This window comes from Anser anser, assembly GCF_964211835.1.
Source record: "Anser anser genome assembly, chromosome: 5".
In the NCBI taxonomy this organism is placed as follows: domain Eukaryota; kingdom Metazoa; phylum Chordata; class Aves; order Anseriformes; family Anatidae; genus Anser; species Anser anser.
Window position 1 is genome coordinate 45,622,270 of NC_139725.1, and position 20,995 is coordinate 45,643,264.

General features: G+C 41.6%; 2 protein-coding genes and 1 long non-coding RNA gene across 30 annotated transcripts in view; 1 reads left to right on the forward strand and 2 right to left on the reverse strand.

Annotated features, from left to right (window-relative positions):
* CEP128 (centrosomal protein 128) overlaps positions 1–7,015 on the reverse strand; it is a 127,548-nt gene extending 120,533 nt beyond the window's left edge. For 3 of the 15 annotated variants that reach the window (XM_083839762.1, XM_083839764.1, XM_083839761.1), the window contains exons 1-2: positions 1,024–1,237; positions 645–805 (exon numbers count right to left, since the gene is read on the reverse strand). In XM_083839762.1, coding sequence (XP_083695888.1) covers positions 645–805; positions 1,024–1,054 — 192 coding nt within the window. In that variant the 5' untranslated portion in view covers positions 1,055–1,237. The other 12 variants (XM_083839760.1, XM_083839758.1, XM_083839769.1 and 9 more) reach the window with 11 other exon arrangements.
* TSHR (thyroid stimulating hormone receptor) overlaps positions 4,730–20,995 on the forward strand; it is an 84,508-nt gene continuing 68,242 nt past the window's right edge. For 3 of the 13 annotated variants that reach the window (XM_083839784.1, XM_083839788.1, XM_083839783.1), the window contains exon 1: positions 12,868–13,202. In XM_083839784.1, the coding sequence (XP_083695910.1) occupies positions 13,027–13,202 (176 nt within the window). In that variant the 5' untranslated portion in view covers positions 12,868–13,026. Of the gene's footprint in view, positions 4,841–12,867; positions 13,203–14,515; positions 14,628–20,995 lie in introns of those variants that run through there. The other 10 variants (XM_083839789.1, XM_083839790.1, XM_083839785.1 and 7 more) reach the window with 6 other exon arrangements.
* The window catches only part of LOC310900982, a 38,117-nt gene continuing 31,760 nt past the window's right edge, over positions 14,639–20,995 (reverse strand). For both annotated transcript variants that reach the window (XR_014585496.1, XR_014585497.1), the window contains one exon: positions 14,639–20,977. This is a non-coding gene — a long non-coding RNA (uncharacterized lncRNA). The remainder of the gene's footprint in view (positions 20,978–20,995) is intronic.

Sequence of the window (20,995 nt, forward strand, 5' to 3'; positions counted from 1 at the left end):
TTTTTTCCATACTGAAGAATGTGAATGACTTCTGAAGTGACAAATGGTGTCAAGAGAGCTAAATGTCTCCTCCCACATGCAAAACAGATTAAGAAGCCTCATCTGCTGCCTCCACTGAAGTAGCAGGAAGCAGATGAACGCTTTCCTGCTCAGGGATGAATCCATTACAAGTTTACAAGTACTGCTTCTCACTATGCTGTTCCACATCTCAAAATTATTTCAATTGTAAGCTCTATTATGAGGAATAGAGTACCTACATCTTTTCTTTAGTTAGAACTTAGAAATTTTATACAGTACAAGACAATGAAGAGGGGGCTGGAGTTTTCTAGTACAAAATTCAATGCCTCTTCTGACAATCTGAAAAGGTTAATTTTGCATTATTCATTTTGCTAGTTTTATAAACAGCATTGCCAAACACATCATTGTTTCTAACGATACTCTATTACACTTTCATACAGTTATTTCAGGCCATAGTAAGCCATCTACTTTCAGCTCAGAGGCAAAATGATCAGTTTCATAAAACCTGGTTTGCACAGAAAGCAACATTTCCCATCGCTGCAGTATTTTGCAAAACTTCAGAAGTGAAAACTAGACTCTATTTTACATGTTCTAAATATACTTTAAAACTGTGTTTTGTAAGCAACCTGTAAAGTGCTTGCTAAAGTATGTATCTTCTCTGTAACTTCTTCAGCACCATAGTTCCGAGCTCTGTTGAGGGATGCCCTCAAAGGTGGCCGCCTTCCTATTCGACCCCTAGGAAAGTCATCTGAATCACCGGATGAGTGTGCCATTAGTATCTTGAAACCTAGATAGAAAGACCAGAAAAGGTAATAAATGTTAAATCCTGATTGTAACTGAACAGATTCAACTTGCATAACATTCCCAAAGCAAGACTACTACATTAGAATCATATCATAGAATGGCTTGGGTTGGAAGACACCTTAAAGACGATCCAGTTCCACCCCCTCTGCCATAGGCAGGGATGCCACCCACTAGCTCAGGTTGCCCAGGGCCTCATCCAACCTGGCCTTGAACACCTCCAGGGATCGGGCATCCACAACTTCTCTGGACAATGTGTTCCCACGCCTCACCACTCTCTGAGTGAAGAATTTCTTCCTAACATCTAATCTAAATCTCCCCTCTTCGACTTTAAAGCCATTCCCCTTGTCCTGTTATTATCTGCCTAAGCAAAAAGTCACTGTTCATCTTTTTTATAAGCCCCCTTTAAGTATTGAAAAGCTGCCATAAGGTCACCCCTGAGTCTTTTCCAGGCTGAACAGCCCCCGCTCTCTCAGCCTTTCTTCACAGGAGAGGTGTTTTCCATTCATTAACAGGATGTACTTTTGAAGCAGGATGTACTTCTGGAGCTGATCTACCAACTGTTCCTCAGTTATTATGCTTGTTCACACCATGAAGCAGTAGCCAAGACGCAAGAAGCAGAGCCCATTAGGACAGAATTAAACTAGTAGATGCACCCTCATCACAGCCAGGTGTTCAGTATCCAGGCTAAGACCATAGCCCAAAACAAATTCTCCCTGAAAAACATACAATGAAGACATCAGAAGAGCAGAACATTTGATGACGAAGCCCTCAAGAGGCCAGGCAGTTGGACTCGATCTTTGAAGATCCCTTCCAACTGAGCTATTATATATTTATTCTAGCAGAAGCATTCCTCCTTCCCTCACACTAATTTCTAAGCTATATTCAGACTGGCTGGGCTCAACTAGAACAGTAACTCCTAATAACCAATTGTGTGAAGCAACTCTAAGAACCAATCTCTTTAAGGACTTGAGGAGAACTGGAAATACTATGGAAGGAGGCAATGCAGTGTCATTAAAAGAAGGGAAAGGAAAGAAAATCCACTTGAAGTTAGATGGAACTTTTTTCTTAAACTATTACACACTGCAGCAGTTTGCCTAGAGGTCACAGGATCACCATCAATACGATTTGTGTTGACCACGTATGTTTGGAGAGAGCCTGAATCTACTTTGGGGAAAAGGAAATAGGCCAGCAAACTTTTGAATTCCTTTTGGTCCTGTAGCAGACCAAAAAAACCACAGTAAAGGTATCATTCTTCTAACCATTAACGCAGAAGTTTCCCAGTGGAACCATGGACTAGATTCAATTCTTATGCTATATTTCTTATACATGCTGCTCAATGTTTTTTCAGAGTCATATGTTGCATTTTTACGACAAATTCCTGTCTGCCAAGCTTGTATAAAAACCGTTTGAACATGAAAGAAGAGTAAATCAACATAATCAGTTTGTGCTCAAGTACACCAATATTCCTTACAGCTGTTTTCTGAAGTGATGAATTTATCACATCTTCCCTGCCCTTATCTCACTAAAGCCCATTCTGCCTGCCCATATCAGCATTCACTGCTCCAGAACCTCTCACTCTAATCAGCTGAGATGAAGCCTAAATATGGCTGAGGAAGCACAAACATTGCATACTGGCAAAACAGTAACATGGAGTATTTTGAAAGAGAAAAAGAAAAGAAACAAACCACTGGTAGCAAAAACAACAGGTAATCATTTTCATTTTTACCATGACTTGCTAATCACTATATCAAGCTTTATTTTCCTTGTCAGTCTTTACCGGAACTTCACGTGGATATCAGTGAGATCCCCATTCTAGGGCACAAACCACAAGTATCACTGATAAGCATGAAATGAGACTTCTCTCAAACAGATCTGGCATCACCTGTTCTAGAGGAATTTTTAAGTTCTCCTATAACTGCACTGTCAGTTCTCTGGGCTAAAACATCTCTTCCTGTTCTCATCCACCATGCACAAGAAGCAGCACAATCACTCAAAACCCAATAAACAATGGCTTCAACAAACAGCTTCCTCAAAGCTTAACAAAGGTTTTCAGTTTCAAAGCATTTTTGGAAGATATTTTTAAGACACCAAGCAAAGGAAAGATGTAATTAGAGGCCACATTAACAACGAAGCACGAGATCAGCCCCATCACGGATCAGGAATTCAACCCCGAGACACCAATCCACAGGAATCCAGCCTTCACCTGTTCATGTACCTATGTACCAGCATATTTTGCCTAACCCACACTTAGAGTTGAAACACATTTAATTTTAATGATCACACCAATGGTTGATGGTCTGTGCCTGTCATATTTTTTCTCAAGTACACAGTCATAATAAATGTTGTTTTGGCAAATTAGATTCTTCAAAACTGCAATAACAGTTTCACGGGAAGCAAATTCTCTTTTCCTCCCAAACTGTGCAGAAAAGCATATGTTGGATCTACTCTATATGTAGAATATTGCACAGCAGTACCCCATGAGACCTAGAAAAGCAATCTCATACAGCTTGTCTGAGTTGAACAGTTCTAAGATTAGGCTTAACTCTTATTTCCACCATGTCACATTTATTTCTAGATCCACGAGCCCCAAAATAACATCATTTACAACATTATCAGTTTTGCATTAGCAAAACAGTGTTTTTAAGGATACCTGAGTAGAAAGAGAAATGTCAGAACACTGAAGTAGTCAGAAGTGTTTTAACTCATTTCAAGATGAAATGGTGTAAGCCAGCAGAATCCCAAAGGCTAGTTATTGCAAATCAGCTGATGGGAACTACATTCTTAAAAATTTCCCAAACTCAAAAGCAACTGAGTCTCTGAACACAATGCTACATGTACCTCTATGGAGATGAATATGGCAACTCATGTCAGAGGAGAGACAGGCACTGATAAAAAGACAATGAAAAACAATAGTTGACTGATATGCTCAAAACGTAATTCTGAGAAGTATCTCAATCATAAGAGATGCACAGAAAAGCTATGACACTGTAGGAAAAAAAAAAAAAAGGAAAATGAAGATTTACAGCAGAAGAGATCAATGTTTGTTTTCAGCTGACCAAAAACAGCTCATTAAGGTACTGGTCAAAGTACCGAAGAAAGGCTAGTGAATGAAGGAAACAGAAGAAATGCTATACACAAGGACACTTGCAGAAAACTTTCCATTTACGGTTAAGCAGCATTCCTCTTTGTTCCTGCGGGCAACCTAAGAGGAACCATAGGCAACTTTTAAGTTGGAGAAGTCTCACTTCACATAAAGCAACATCCTCATTTTAAAAGGAACTGCAGAAGTTTCATTCTAGATAAAGAATAAAACCATACAGAAGAAGAAGTCTGTACAAATATTCTGCATGGATTTTTGCTGTATTAACTTAAACCAAAAAGAAAGTATTATCACTCTTTCTAAACACCTAAACTGATTTCAGCACACAACCATACAGCCTACCTGACAGTGAGAATTATTGGTTGCTTTTTTGTCTTTTATTGTTATTTTTAGTCCACCTAGACATCTCTCGCACTAAGGAAAACATCAACGCTCAGCATCCGCCTTCCCTGTTGGAACACCGGCGTTTCAGTTTCGTGGGGACTTTCCTGATAAGAGCAAGCACGAAGGCAGCTGACAGTCTCCACAGCAACCGCTCCAGCTCAAGCGAGCAAAAGATGAACTCGGTACACACAACCTCATTACTTCTCAAGGGGTTTTATTTGTTTATCTCCACATACGCTAATCCATCGCTAGGTAACTGTGGCTAAAGCCGCGTTTGGAGCCTTACAGCTAAGGCTGAGCTTGACATAAAAACCTTTATGGCCACAGCAGAAGGGGACAACAGGACAGTCCCTTCCCTTCAGCGCTTCTGCTCGAGCCGCGAGCAGCTTGCAGGCGACAGGCAGGTCACGCAAGACGGCCACATCCCCCCCGCCGTGCTTGCAGGGACCACCGCTGCATCCTACCCTCCAGGCACGGCCCCTGCCCGACCCACACCCGGGCACGGAGGGCGACCCCTCCACACCACTCGCCCAGGTAACGCGCCGTGCCAGCCTCCCCCCGCCGTGCGCCCACCTAACCCTAACCCTACAGCCCACCCCAGCCCCGAGGGACCCCCACAGGCTCCCTCCCTTTCCCTTTATCCCCCCCCTCCCGGCGCAGCCGCCCCCTCCCCAGGCACGCGGCCCCCGCCCCGCAGCACCCCCCTCCCCTCCCCTTACCTCGCCGCTATGGCAACTTGAACTAGCCGCCTTGCCACCGGCGGCCGCGGCCGTCTTCCGGGAGCCCGGGCTCTCCCGCAAGGCTCCATGGGACGTGTAGTCCTCCAGCCGCCTGTTGGCCATGGGGGAGGCATAGCGAAGGACTTCAGCTCCCAAGAGACTTTGCGGCGCGGCCGGCTGAGCCGCGCGGCGGGCGGCGCAGGGGTGGTGACTGAAGGCCGGCCCCGCCCTGCGCGCCGGCCCTTGGCACTTCAGAGGTCGGGGAGGTTGGACTGGGGCCCTTCGCGGGCCCGGAGTGGTGTTTATAAAAGCTTGTAAAAGCTTTTACAAAATGCACGTTAACGTTTACAAACATTGACATTTGCCAAACATGATAGTTAAATAAACAAGAAGAGCCGAAACAAAAACTGTTGCTCTGTCAAAGCGGGTGTACGTGCCACACGCCACGGGCGTGAGGAGACTGACGCCTGGCTGATCCACCTCAAACAGCACACGTTTGTGACGATGATACCTCTGTCCCTCTCCCACAGCTTTTCCTGACTTGTTTCTTTAAGCCAGACATCTCCCTGGTCATAAATGTTGTATCTACTACCCGTGTGTGCAGTAAAAAGGAGCAAAATGCTATAAATTACTGTGCTAAAAATCTTTAAAGAGAGAAAAAGTGCTTTGAATGATCACAGGAAACATTGACTGTGGCTCTGAAACTTGGATGGAGCTTGCAACAGTCCTAAAGTCTTGAAATTTGTCTGCAAGTCACCTGTAAGCAAGCACTCAAGCCCAAGGTACATGCAATCTGATTTTAAACCAACGTGTGTCCATGCTGCCTTTGGAATCCACTCCAGTGAGCTACCCCAGGCCTCTAAGCACAGTCATAAAGTGTGGCTGATATCCATACCGGCTAGCTTCATTCCTGACCTGCAGGACTGTTTGTTGACTCCCCCACAAGCCTCTAATGCAGCAGGCAGGACTGCATGCTATACGATTACAGCACACTTGAGGAGTGAGACAGGCCCCACACGCTGGCAGCATCCACCAACAGCCCTGACAATTGCTGCTGGCCCCTGCTGCTGTAACTTTGATACCTGAGATGAAGGCAGGTGAGTTACTCTGGAATATAAAACAGAAATGGGCTGGTATAACTCATTTCACTGTGAGCTGAAGCATTAGTGAATAATTAGTGAAGAAATGTCATCCCTGGCTTTCAGCACGTGACCATTGCCAAGGCCTTTGCTCAGCAACCTGCAGCGTGGTCAAGTTGTGCTGGCAGACCTAAATACAGGGCAAGAGTCAGAGATTCTGCTTCTCATCTCATCTCATCTCATCTCATCTCATCTCGTCTCGTCTCGTCTCGTCTCGTCTCATCTCATCTCATCTCATCTCAACTCATCTCATCTCAACTCATCTCATCTCACTTCATCTCATCTCATAGGCTGCATATGGAGGTCTCTGGGGAACATGCCCTAAAACTTCCCAAGCTCTCTGAAAGCTTTCCTCTCCTCCCACCTTTGTACCTGGCAGTGGGCTTGCTCCTCCATAGTCTCCCAGAAGTCATCCATATGCATATTTATTTTCCTGACTCGGTAGTCTCTCAGGCAATCACAGAGTGGTTGAAGCGGTAAGGAGTGTGCCCTGGATGTGGCTGGAGCCAGGAACTAATTTTAAGATATCTATAGAGGAGAAAAATAAAATGATGAATTATTTGTTTACTTTTGTAATAAAGATATTAAATCTAAGTGCATAGGATTGCCACAGAATTTCTCTTCAATTTAGGGTATGTGTGAGAAATCAATGTTTTAACTACATTATTAAGCTACTGTACCAGGCATGTTTCTAAAGAAGTTTAACTTTTCAAGTGCAGAACACTTTCATGTTATATGAAATCAAAAATATAAATCCCAGCACTCTGTTATCTAAAGCACTGAGTTGCAAGAGTCACTTGACAATGTTTGCTTTTAGAGAGGCCAGCATTTTCTTTTTCTCCTTAAGGCTAGTGCTGCTTGTTTAATGTTGTTGTACCCCTTGACTCAGAAACTTAAGAATGAGCATCCATTTTTAATAAAAGGGAAGATTATTACAAACCAAGACTAGCCATTGGAAATCCAAGGCCTCAGAAACCAGGGGGAAAATCTGGAGCAAGAAAACCAGGAGGAAGTCTGGAGAAAGGAAGACTTATCTTTGGTGGAAAAAGATCAGATAAAGCATACTTGACAGATGTAAGTCCTTGGCCCAAATGGGATGTGCTGGGGGACCTACTGACAGGCTGAGACAACTAGGAGTATTCAGCTCCAGAGGTAACTCCAGAACAGAAGTCTCAAGGGGAATCTTATCAATCTGTATCACTATCTGAAGGGAGGGTAAAGGAGTATTTAGTCTTCAGTCAACTGAGTAGTTTTTTTTTTACAGCTTTTTCATGGCTTTTTTGTGTGTGTGTGCGTGTGTGTGAAATAAAGCAAAAGGAGAAGCACGAGAGTTCCTTAAGTCCCATAATGATAAAATTCTATTACTGTGTGTTCTTGAAGTTGGAGATAAATTGGTTATACGATGAGAATCTTCAAGAACCCAGAAAACACTCCTTCATGTGGCTAGTCAAACAGTTGGACTGATGACTAATGCTACATCAAAGCAGCATCTCTAATGTATTTTTTTGACAGAAATTATTCCAAATATCGAAATAGAAAAAGGTAGTAACTAGCATACCTTAGAAATGTCTAGAATGGCTAAATTTGTTGATTAATCGAAAAAAAAAAAATCCCAAGTCTTTATTTCACTCTTTACTGAATGATTTCCTCAGTTTGAACACTTCCTCACACAGATATTACAAGATTTAACTGTTGACATCTTGTAATCCCGTGGGGAATTTATGTAGAACAGCAATTAGAACTAATTGCTTGTTTGGAAGAACCTGTTGTGGTTTATCTGATTTGCATGTTAAACATATAATCAGTGCAAAGATACCCAAGATACTGTATCAGATCTGGCAGCAAAGAGTAATGTTATTTTTTTTTAAATTACCTCCAAAAACAAAAGGAATTCTGAGCCTTACAGTGCTTGGGATAAGTACACGATGAGTGACCATGGCTGTCACTAGAGGGAGTGTCTGTAACAGTGGAAAAATATACTTGTCAACTTTTGCCATGGTTAACATAATAGGTACTGGGGGGGGTGGAAGGTAAGCACCAGGAAAACGATTGCAATCTGCAGTTTTACAGCTGATTTCTGTATTATTTGTTCATTAGGACTGGAGCATAAGCAATATCCATTGCTTAAAACCACATCATTTTGTTCTACTCAAGGCATACGGGATTTTGAATGTCTGTTCTTAGGATGTATACATAGCTGTGTATGTACAAATGTGGGTGATACTTTTAATATGCTATGATCTTTAAGCATAAAAGAAAGGAACATTTATTAATAATCTACATGGTATGGCAAGTTGCCAGTCGATCTGAGCTGTTAAATGTCACTTTTCAGAAATGAAAACTACTGATCATTGTTCTTTTCTACCTTCTAAAATATTTGAAGTATTGCCTATGCTAAACGAAACTCTTCCATAATTCCTTCAATGCAGGTTATGTTCGTAATCCTATTTTCCTTATTTACTACCCTCTGAATAATCCTCAGTATTTTTACATTTGCCTCGGCAATTAGTGCACAAACCCAGATAAAGTATTCCAAATAACTATAAATTCAAAGTAAAGTGGAATAATTGAATGATATTCCCACTTTTCTGCCAGGCAGGAGGAGTCTTCTTGCATGTAGTTACTTGCACTTTTCTCTTCTGGATTAGAACCTGTTAAGCTACCAAAGTCATTCTAAAATCTGATCTAGACTTCACACACCTCACTAGCCTGGGGTTATAGGTAGCTTTACAACTGTACTTTTTGCTCTGCCATTCACCAGCCTGTTAAGGAAAATGTTGAACAGAAGAGACAGGAGGCGTCATGGGGAAGCTAAAGCATGGCTGCCAAGGTGTGTAGGGCAAGGACCAACAGGTAGGGCCCATACCATCGTGCCAGCCAGGAGCAGGGCAGCTGAGAGCAGCCCCAGCCCCAGGCACTAGGCACCTCCCTGGGGATGAGGGCCGGCAGAGGCCAAGCTGGGACATCAGTCCGCTATCAGGCCGGGCTCATTGAGGCCCGAGGCTAGGATGTTGGGGTCTGGAGACTGGCCTGGTGTGGCATCGCTGGACTGATATTCCATCCAGCAGAAAGGACCAGAGAGAAGATCAGAGACAATGCGACCTTCTGTATAGGTCCCAAGCACACCCAGGGAAAACAGCCAGCAGCAAGATCTGCAGGAGTCAGGCCTGGTTCAACCTTTATATAGTTCCTGCCAAGTTCAGGTGTCCAGGCCTAGGCTGGCATGGAGCCCTGGGTCCTGTGCAGAGGGTGTCTGGCAATGGGGTGGGGAGGTTGGCCAGGGGAGAGCCCTGAGAGAATGAAATAAATTCTGGTTGCAGACTCCTAGCTGGCAAGGTCCTTATACATTTCGACCTATGTGAGAAACCGCAATGTAAACAGTGTCATCTTGCTCAGAACATAACTTTTCTGAGAGCTAAGCAAGTGCCCATGGAAACACAATGCAGTTAGCAACAGCCCTTTTTCTCCCCAAACTCTTACAGTGGTCCCAGTTCTGAACATGCAAGCCAGGTCTCAAAGCCCAGGAGGCAACACACCCAGACTTGGAGCTGTCCCAAGGATGAAGTTTTGTACCTGTTTCCTTCAAGGTTATCAGGCCTTGAATTAGAGGAATCCAGTGCTTCTGTCATTCAGGTTCAAGTCCAGAAAACACATTATGGTTCTTACTCCTTTTGAAATCTACTTAGAACATCTACAACTTCAATGTCAGCTTTGCCATTTCTTTGGTCTGCAGCCTTTAATAGTTGCCATTTTGGATCTGTTAGTAATAGCTAGGGAGATATTTATTCCTTCCATTAACACTTTCTGGACTTCTGTGGCTGCCACAGAGCAGCTGACATAACAAAGTTTCTAATACCGATATCTGTGTATATGCTTTTCTTCCCACTAAATAAAATGTAATTCAAATTACTTTGCCCTCAGTGAAAGAGAATGAAACAATTTAGCCATCTTCTAGTTAAAGAGCCTGAAGCACTATTACTATGGAGTAGCTAATAGAGTAGCTTGTTAGTAAAGACAAGTAGCATAAGGATATCTTTAGTACACCAAATGAATGAGTGTGGTTGGGTTTATGAAAACCTACTGAAATGACTCAAATCTTGGGGCTACTTATCTGTCCCCCAATAAAACTATTATTCTTTTGCTTAGTTCACAAAAAGTACATAAAAAGTAGTGCTGAAATCAGAATATAAGTGAGGAAGAGGAGTTTGCAAGAGTGCACACAAGAGGTTGCAACAAATCACCCCAGCAGTGCTGTCATTAAAGAGGGGATGCACCTCCCCGCTCTCTTCCTGCTAACCAGGTCTTGCTCATTGTGAAAGGCAAGGACTCTTCTGTTGTGCTCCAAGTAGCATTGGGTCTTCAAGATCAGTTAAGAGAGGACAGAGATTAAGCTGGAAGAGGAGTTTAATGCTGGTGCTCAAGTTGACAAGCTGCCTCTGGCAGTGTCGGGCAATGTTATTTGCTGTGTGAAACAGCTATGGCTTTTACCCACTGCCTGGAAATCAAGTGTAAAATAGACTCATGACAGCTAAGAGCATTGATCCAAGAGAAGACAGATTCCTCTGGTGATCCATTTGTTTTGCTAGATGTACTCCTCTGTGTCAGCCTGTGTCATCCAAACTATTTCTTTGCCCAAGCCAAAACGTATGAGATTTTCATGTCCAATTGCTAATATGGAATACAGTGTCCCCAGGACAAGCTGGCTACTTTGGCAGTAAGAACAAGAAAACTAGCAGAGAAGTTTGATATCCTAGGAACATCCTGTAGGCTGCTGAAGCACTGTCTGAATTTTATAACCCATAGAGCATTAGATGAAACTAAGTGGTTGATTACTGTCTTTGGGTAGAGGGCCCAAGCCAAGCCTAGCTCTACTTCACTAAACTTTTCTTCTTGTTTGGTCTTTGATGTATCTGCATTTCATTTTTTAAAATTATGGCTGTGTGGCTACAACAGTATAAATCATGGAAACCATGACAGCATGGAAGGGATAAGGAGGCAAGCCCGGAAGATCCTGGCACAGTGCCTCTTTGGAGGGTGGGTGAGAGACAGCAAGCCAGAACACATTTGTAACAATCTCCAGCAACGTGATCTGCCTTTCACCATTCTCAGTCTCCCTCTCTCAGCACTGGCCAAAGTGGAGAACTGGTACAGAGCTTCATGTCTGACTTTGTGAAGCTGAATCACACCCTCTCCTTGGCTTGTGCCTCACTGGAGTGCCCAGCACACTTGTTGGTCTGCCTTGAAGTTCAGTGAGCTGCGTCTCACCTAATTTTTATCTAGATCAGTACATACACCATGAAGTGGTGGCGGATGCTGGCTTTTGGGGCGGCAGAGTGAGTTATAGACACGAGCAGTCTGCCAGAAGGACATGCCACTAGGGCACAATGCATTTGGGACAGCCAGCATTCCCAAAGGAATCACAGTCAATGCAGTGTAAGTTGCCTAGGGCACTCCAGCTGTGGAGGATGCTTCAGCTTCCCTTACCCTCACTGGGCTGTCCCAAAGAATACCCTTAACTAAAAAGGATAAATGTATCTGATGAGATGCCTCACTTAAACACGGTCTAGGTGCTAACAGGTCTGCAGGATTGGGATTTATATTTTGTTTCTTCATGGGCATGGTATTATTTCCTCACCTTAAAAATATATGCTAAGGGTATTAATTATATTTGCGGGTGAACTGACTTAAAATACTGGTAAAGAGTTACACTAAAATAACATCTGCTGTTTTGTACTCATATCTTTCTGATACTGCTGATCAGGCTGCAGGGGAACTATCTACCCAAAAACATCATTTAATTTTTTACTGTGAGTAGGTTGCCTTTTTCAGTTTCCTCCTCCCTCAGGAGTTACAAGCGTTTTTGTTGACTTTCTGTTGGCATTTTTCTTGTGCACCTACATATGCACAAGATCTGCATGAAGGAGAAAACACTGGCATTTAGATGAAAAAAAAAGTAAAATGAATTGAGGCAAATATTAGAGCTTCCTTTTTTCCTCATTGAATTCAACGATCTCTTTTTTTTTTTTTTTCCTTGTCTTTCTCTACTTTTAAATACCTGTTTTTAGGAGAAGCATCTCTTGTTTATGAAGAAACCCAGAATTAAATGAACATCACCAGATTTTTCAGCTTTCACTGTGTCTGTTGGACCCAGGTACAACTCCTGCACCGTGGGAACCTCTGTATCATGCCCATTGCGTACCAGTGTCCCTACCAGTGACCACAGGAGATTGCTGCTGGAAGGGGCAATGGTCCCACCCTGTTTCTCTCAAGGGTAGATATTCCCCCTCTCTCTTTTGGCGTAAGGATGTTATCTTTTCAGATCATTCGGGAAAAGTTATTCTTTCCGCTTTGCTCTCTTTTATCGTGTGGCTTTCAAAACCGCTCGCGGCAATTTCTAACACTGTTTTAAACTTTTGCACTTAGTCCACGGCTACCTGGCAGCTAGCGGGCTCCCACCTGGTGAGAAGCACAGCCCGGCAGAAGGGCTGTGCCTGGAGGGGCCCCTCACGGACCACCGGGACCACCCCTCCCGGGCCGCCCGTAGCGGAGCCAGCCCGGCGGTGGGCAGCCCGGCTCTCGGCCCGGCTCCCCCTCGGCAGGTGGCCCCGGGGCCCCGGGGCGGGCCGGGCGCTGGGGATGGGGCGAGGCAGAGGGATGGTGCCCCGAGGGGAGGGCGCGGGCTGCTGCCAGACCTTCCCAGACCCCGCAGAGGGCGGAGGCGGCGCTGCCCAGCCCCGCGGTGCCGCCTTTGCCGGGCGGCGCCCCCCGGCCGGGCAGCGCCGGGCGCCCCGCGGCTCGCCCGTCTCCTGGCGGCCCCTCGGAGGAGCGAGGGGCAGAGCCGGGGAGGGAGCGGGCAGCGAAGATGCTGTGCCTGCCGGTCGCCTTCCAGCTGGTGCTGGTGCTGGTGCTGGTGCTGTGCAGCCAGGGCACGGAGCGGTGCCCGTCAGCCTTCTGCGAGTGTTCCGACTGGGACGACTACAAAATCACCTGCAGGGACATCCACTTCATCCCCAGCCTGCCGGAGCACACTCAGACCCTGTGAGTTCATTGCGGTGGTTTAAGCCTGTCGTATTTGTACTTTGCAAGCAGGAGATGCTCTGAGCTAATGCCCTGGGAGAGGAGAGAGGGAAGTGGCAAGGGGGGAAGTGCTGTAACTTACCTGGGCAGCACAACATACGGGGAACGGCAGCGCACACAATCTGTGTGCGTCTAGCAGACCTAGGGAAAGTGTCCCTCAAACCGTACAGGGATGTGAAGAGATGCTTGACTTTAAAAGTTCAGGGTAGGATATGGGAAAATTAGTCACTGGACTGCTTGTGAGCAAGCTGAATGGAAGGCTGGGTTTTGTATGTCCCGTGCGTGGAGGGGACACACAAAAACAGTTTTACAATATAAAAAGAATAGGAATTGGATGTACCACGTCGCAAATAGTTTTAAAAGCTTCTGTACACTTTCAGCTGCTTTGCCAAAGCCTGACAAAAAGAATCCATGGGAACTGGGAATCCCAACATGCCATCTGGAAGACAAAGTACTTCAGGAAAACAAAAGTGCACAGTATGTGATCAGCAAATTTGGGGCTTGCCAAAGTGATAGACATTTCAGAGCCATTCAGGTACCTAAACCATAGCGTTTAGTACCATTACAGGCACTTTAGGCTATGTTGTCTGGATTCTCACTGCCAGTCCAAAAGAGTGCTACATGTCGTTCCTATCTGTCAGCTCCATACAGGTGTATGAGACAGATACTGTGGGGAAACCGAAATGGCACCAGTCAGCTTTAGCTAAGCAGCTGAATCACTCCTTGCCTTTTACTTTGTCTCCTAAGTTACAAAAAGTTTCTAGTCTCCAAGGGGAAGTTCATTTGTAGTAAATTACTTCCTGATGAAAGAAACAAACTCAAACTCATTTGACTTAACTGCAAGATAAAAACATTACGGGTTGATAGTTTTATATCTTGATAATGATTCTCAGGACTCTATTTTAAAATAAGAACCATGAAGTTTTTTGAAGTTATTTGAATGGGTTTCTCAAGATGCACTTTAACACTTAAAAGTAAAGGCTTAGCAAACTAACCAGTTGACAGAAAACTCATATGTTATTTCCATTACTTATGCATGTCTTTAGGGTTTTTTGGACAGTTAGACTGCAGATATGCAAGTGTTTCAATTGATAAGTATGATCTTAAATTAAACATTTTCTATTTTACTTTAGACTTTTGTATATAATGTTTATTAAGCTTGAAACTGCAGTAAGGTTACCATATGTAGTATATAGTACATTCTTTGAAATCTGCTACGATAAGCTAGAAAATAAAGCAGTTTCAGTTAATAGGAGAACTCCATCTCTGTACAGGCATTTAAAATAGTTAATAGAAATAATGAGATCACATAATGGAATCGGATGGTTTCTATGAAAAATGCTGGTATGACGACCGAGAAGTACCTCTCCATATACGGCTTCACAGGTAAAGCCCTGGGCTGTTGCACTTCTAATGTTTTATTCAACAATTTAAACACTAAGGGACACTAAGATCATAAGCCACTGATTAAAAATAATAATAATAATAATAATAATAATAATAATAATAATAATAATAACCTAGTGAATATCTTCTTTCCATGAAAAAGTACTTGATTCTTTTATAATTATTTGGCATTTTAATCATCTGAACCAATTGGAATTATCCTTGCAAACTGAAGAAGTATACTCCCTAACATAGCCATTACAAGACAAGAAAAAAATCAGCTAATGACAATTGTTATTTATAGTATGTACTAGAAAAGGTAGAACATGCACTGTACAGTCTGTTTGATTTGAAAATTAACAGGAAAATTCTCTAACAAAATAAGGAAAAACACATCTCTTTTCACAAAAAAAAAAAATCTTTTTTCACTTCAGTGTATAGTTTTCTCTCTGAAGAAAGTGTGTACATTCTCTGTGTTATTATCTGAACTACTGAAGTCCAGTGGACTGTGTCAAATACTGTAGTCCCTTCCTCTTAGCAAATGACTTTCTTTCCCTCCATATATTAAATGGAAGTTATAACAGTTATTTTCATCTGTTATCCATTCAGTATTTTCAGACACCTTGGAATGATTTTCACATAAAGGATAAAATACAAACCATTTTCGTGAGGAATTGTAAGATGTGTGCTGCTGCTTCTGTCGTGTTTTGCATCCTTCTGCCTTACAACTGACCACAGCTCTGAATTAGAGACAAAAGATTCTAAAATAAAGTTTCTGTTAACTGAAGCCTTCTTTTGAAGTGAAGTGCATATTTGCTCATTATATGTTGAAAATATCTAAAAATTTCCCCAAATTCAGCAGCTTTGTTAAGTCAGGTAAAGTAACTTCGCTTCTTGGTTGTTGTGTGTGAATCTCGAGATTACTGATTTTAAAACTGTCTTATGTGGCTATTCAGTTTTGTAGAATTTGTAAAGCTCAGCAGCAGTGGTGAATCTAGGAACACTTTGCCAGCTTTTGGAGACGATGAGCTCTTTTCAATGCATGGGATCTTGAAACTCCAATTAAAGTTTCATTCCAATTATTCAGTCGGGACTGTTCTCATTTCTCTGCCCTACTTTAAAAGAGCAGTGTGGGCCTTTTTTTTAACAAGCTGTGCTTATAAGAATTTGCGAAAATGTTTAATTCCAAACTCATCTACTGGAAAAGTGTCATGAACTTCAGCCAGGAATGAGTGTTTGATTTAAAGTGTTTTTAATGTATTTGTCCAAATACAGTTAATGCAGGTGCTTATCCAGAATGGCTAAGTGCATAGATAATTGCTTTTGGTGTTGCCTTTTTTCAGTACAAGATTTCTATTTATTTATTGATTTTCACCTTGTTGAGTAAACTAAGTAGAGAGAAAAAGGTTTTGTGTATTATGGGCAGAGCTTGCCTTGTTGCCTGATGTTAAGGATTACATCCCCATACCATACTATGGTAGGAGAGCAGGTCTAAATGGCGTTGAAATACAATACTAAACAATATGAAATTAGGTGTTGATAATTTTGTGATAGCTATAATATTTTTGTTCCTCTCTGCACAGCTGGCAGCCTGGCCTGGGCTGGCCCCATTTTGCCCCTTCCTGGCCCTCCTTTGCTTCTGCCTCTGCCTGTCCTGCCTCTTCCTTCAGGCAGTGGCAGTACACGCACAGCAATGATGGAACCCCTGTCCCAGCCCCACAGATGGCAGTGCTCTTCACTTTCACCAGCACAGTGCTGGAGCAGAGCAGTGGTTGGTGCTCTAACCTCTTCCCTGTTTGGTGGAACATGCCATGGGAGATCCTGGCCTTTCAATGCCAGCAGATCTACTAGGACATGGGGGTTAATGACTGCTAAGAATGACTTTAATTTACAGATCACCAAACCACCACTGAACCTTTGTCCAAATATGTGCTTGCATCATAATGCTTGGAGTGTTTTTCAAGTAATATCTTGAAAGCAATATCTTTCTTGGCATCATTATAATGAAATTCTCGGATGGTGTCTGAGTATCCCAGCATCATCTCAACAGAGTTCTGAATGCTTTTCATTTTATGAGTCTATTATTTCTTGCTGTTAGTTTTTTTCTTTGGCAATAAAACAAAGTTTTTCTTGTTTGTTTGTGCTCTAGATCACCTGCATTCACTTACTAAAATAAATTCAGCTCCTCTTCCCAGCCCCAATATTCTCAGTATCCTGGCTGGTGCACGACCATGTTTTCCTGCACTTCAGCCATACTAAATCAGTCCAATGGCCCTCATCTGATGCAATATCTCATCTCCAGGGTTTCTCTTCTCTTAATTTTCTTCAGGTGTCTGGATATAGAAAAGATAAGTGGTACTTTCTTGAATAGTGTCACAACTTTCCATTATTTTTTCCCCATGGGAACTTTCTAAAGTTAGTGTAGTTTTGACCATTGCTCTTCTGTGTACTTATTCAGTTGTCTCTTGAGCCCATTTCAACATCCATAATATCCTTTGGCAATGTGTTCCATAAGGATAACTAAACTTGCAAGAACTTACTTCTTTTTGTTTTGTTGCTGAAAATGTCACATTGTCCTCGCTTCAGCGGCTTGCATGCACATCTTCAGGCACACATTATGTCCCTTTAGCTTGCTGACAATATCTCAGCTCCTCCCCATACCTTCTACAGCAAGTCAACAGTAGTGTCCTGTATTTGCTCCCATAAATGTTTCTAAAAGCAGTCTCACCTGCCTCCTAAAACCAGTATGAATGTGACTGGACAAAAGGCAGCACCTCCTGAGGCTAGACCAGATCTGTGTGAGTGCTGAATGATTGTTCCCCACAGAATGGATAAGGGCTGGAGCCCTCCCTGCTTCCCCACCCCCCCTTTTTTAACAAAAGAGATGATAAATAGGTTTCTATCCTCTACCCAGATGCTATTTTCACATTACCACGATCAAATTTGGTAGAAATTGGACAAAATATAGCTAGGGGAGAGAATGGAGCTGCCAGATAAATAGACACAAAGACAGTACATTCTTTAGGAATATGCTTTTTACATGGGGCATTAAGCTACCATTCTGCATCTGCTCCAGGATGTTGGCCATATGCATGATACTGCTCTTTGATAAATGCAAGGTAGCTCACCCTTCAGGGACAAGGAGCCCAGATGTACCTGTTGTTTGTTATGTTGGTAAGGGTGAGCACGTGGACACCAGCATAACAAAGTGTAGTGAGTCAGTTCGTCTGTGTAGTTACCTTTGCAACTGTCAGCTTCTGATAAAAGAGATATGATAACTGTGTAACTTATTTTACACATTTACGATCTTATGTATAGAACTATTATGCCAAGTGTTCATAAATACGTATTGATAAAATGCTTTTTTGAACTGCAGAACAAAATGCGTAGGGACTTAACAGTTTTACCTGTGATAACTGCATCACTGGTACCTGCATTTTTAATAAGCTTAATGAGTAGTTCAGAACATTCTGAGCTCACAGAAGCTGCAAGTAAAATTGAAGAAGATGGTGTCTTTATTTTATATTAAAAACTAACTGATTTAAAATATATTTTTCCCAAGTCTTTGTCTTAGGAACTGTCTGAAACTCAGAGATATTGTGATTTCAGGTAATTCTATCATGATCTTTTTGTACACTTCATTACTTCAGAATTGAGTATGGAGTCTCATAAATGCAGCTTCATAAATAACCTCGCAACTTAAGCACATAATTATTACCTCTATTTTAATGATGAAGTACTGAAATTCTGAAAGAACAGGAAACACACTGACATGGTGAAATAGCTGACTGGAGGAAGCTATTAGGGCATCCTTCGGAAAACGGAAGTCCAAATAAGGGAATCTGTGGGAAATGAAAGTAATATAATACAAAAAGGGTTTTGAGGAGAAACATGTCAGATCTTAAAAACTCAATATATTTGTTCAAACACAAAAGAGAATGTCTGGAAAAACTTCTATCAAGCTTGAACTATCAGAATAAAGCTTGTTTGAAACAAACTGGGAAAAAAAAATTAAATTCCCTGAGCCAGATAGTACTAAAGTAAGAATTCCAGAAACATTAAAATACAAAATTGCTGAATTATGTACAGTAGTATGGAGCTTATTGTTAAAGTCAGCTATGGCACCAGAACAATGGAAGGTCACAAGTGTAGCATAATTCTTTAAAAAGGAACTGTTTAAGTGAAACTGCCTGTGAACAGTCACATGATAAAATATACTATGATAAAATAGTAGGTGCTTCTTTGTTAATTTCATTTGTTTTCCTTTCTTAGTAAGTTCTAGATACATAGATTTTAATGTCAGGAGGGTTCATGGGATCATCTAGTCTGACATTCTGTATGATAAAAGCATAAAACATCTCAATTGTTACAGTTACTTAGAGGTCTTTCTCTCTCTCTCTCTCTCTTTTTTTTGTTGTTGTTAGAAAAATCTTACATTGTTGGTTTTGAAGTAATATTAACAATAGTCACATACAATTCTTGACAATTTGTTCCAATGGTCAAACATCCTTGCTTCTTTCTGTGTTTGTGGTTATTGCTGTGTGGTACAAAGTGGAGAAGTGTATTTAGGCATTGAATTTATTCACTTTTAATTGCCACTCTGGAGGCACCAATCACTCTGCACTGACTCCAAGAAATTCAGACTTCTTATTTTGATGCACTGAACTGCACATAAGGACAGTGCCAGAACTACTCTGGAGTAACTAGCTGGGATAAATCCTTTCTCCCAGAAGATGGAATCTGTGCAACTGTATCTTTACACCACTAGATTTTGTGGGATCTTTACCTGTCAGATGAAAGCGTCCTGCATTCTCACAGTTAACGTTGTGATCCAATCACTCCTTTTTGTTTTGATAAATTGGGAAAGTTAAGATCTGGTATCTTACACTCTAAGGCATGTTTTTTCAATAATTTGTTTAACCCTGTGATCCTTTTACATACTGTCTGCAATATTTCTATCTCCTTTTTCAGCTATGAATATTACAATTGAACTACCCATATGTTCTATGAAACATTTTTGGGCATAGAGTGCCAATCAGTCATCAGTTGAGCATATCCCTTAAGTTTTTTTCATAGTCTTTGTTATTGAGAGTAGTGTCTGCTAAACATGTACAAAGAATTTGCAGTTCACTGTTCTTACATTTTTTTCTGCTCATCTATTTTTAGTGTATATGGTCTGCATGTGTTCAGTTTACCAAATTTACTGTTTATCCAACCACTGTTTATCAGTGTCTTGTCTTCATAATTTACAATTCACACAAAATTTGTTATCTGCTTGAGTTACATAATTCAACACCAATTCAGCACATCAGGCGTCTGTTTTCCTTTATTCTTGTATCTGACAATAGCTGCTTTTACTGTAGGGATTGCACACAATATCCTCCCCTCATCTTCTTTCTCTTTCAAACTGTTTTACTCTATTCAGCTCCTCAGATGAAAATTTTCACTTACCAACTTAATAAAAACAAGATGGTGCTTAATAAAAACAAGATGGTGCTAGTATTTAAGAATCATTTATTGACTAGAAACACTAGAGTCTAAATCTGAATATTCCTTAACAATAAAAAATATTTTAAAATCACAATCTAAAAATCTAATAATAAATGTTTACTGAAACTTTCAAATCTTCTTATCTTTGAGATAAGTTTTTCTTCTGACAAAGATAACCATTCCCTTCAACACAAAAACAGAAGATCAGTATAACAACACTGTCACTGAAAGACACTTTCACTAAGAGTTGATCACATGTCCTTTTTTCTGTCTCCTCAAATTTTCAGGTTTCCTGTCCACCTTCCTCTTGTAACTGAATTATTTGAAAAGTAGCCTATGACGTCATTAACCCATGGAAAAAATACTGTTTAAAAATACCTCAAAAGGAAATCCTTTTAAAAACAGAGGAATGGTTGTACTTGGTTGGGCCAAAAGTCCACTGTCCTGCTCCTGGTAGGGTCCATAAGTAGGTGCTAAGAAGAGTTTAAAAAAAGAGAAGTGAATATTATACTTTTCCTCTAATACTCTCTTTATCTCTAACAATAAGGGGATTCATGAGCCAGGTGTTCTTCTTGTCCCTATGCAGAATCATGTATCTTCATGTTATTTCCAGAAGATATTTTGTTCTTAAAAACATTCAGAGATGAAGTCTTTACAGGTTTCCCTCAGCAATCTTCTCCATTACTTCACTGTCTTCCTAATGCTTTTCTTTGGATTCTTTCCAAGTAATCGACAATTCTCCTGACATATGATGTTCCAACATGTATCAGTATCTGTACTGTTTAGGTACTATGAGTAGAATTGATATTGCTAGGTGTAAAATGACACATGTAGGGAGGTCAGGAAGACATATATTTTTCCTGGAAAAATAAAACAAA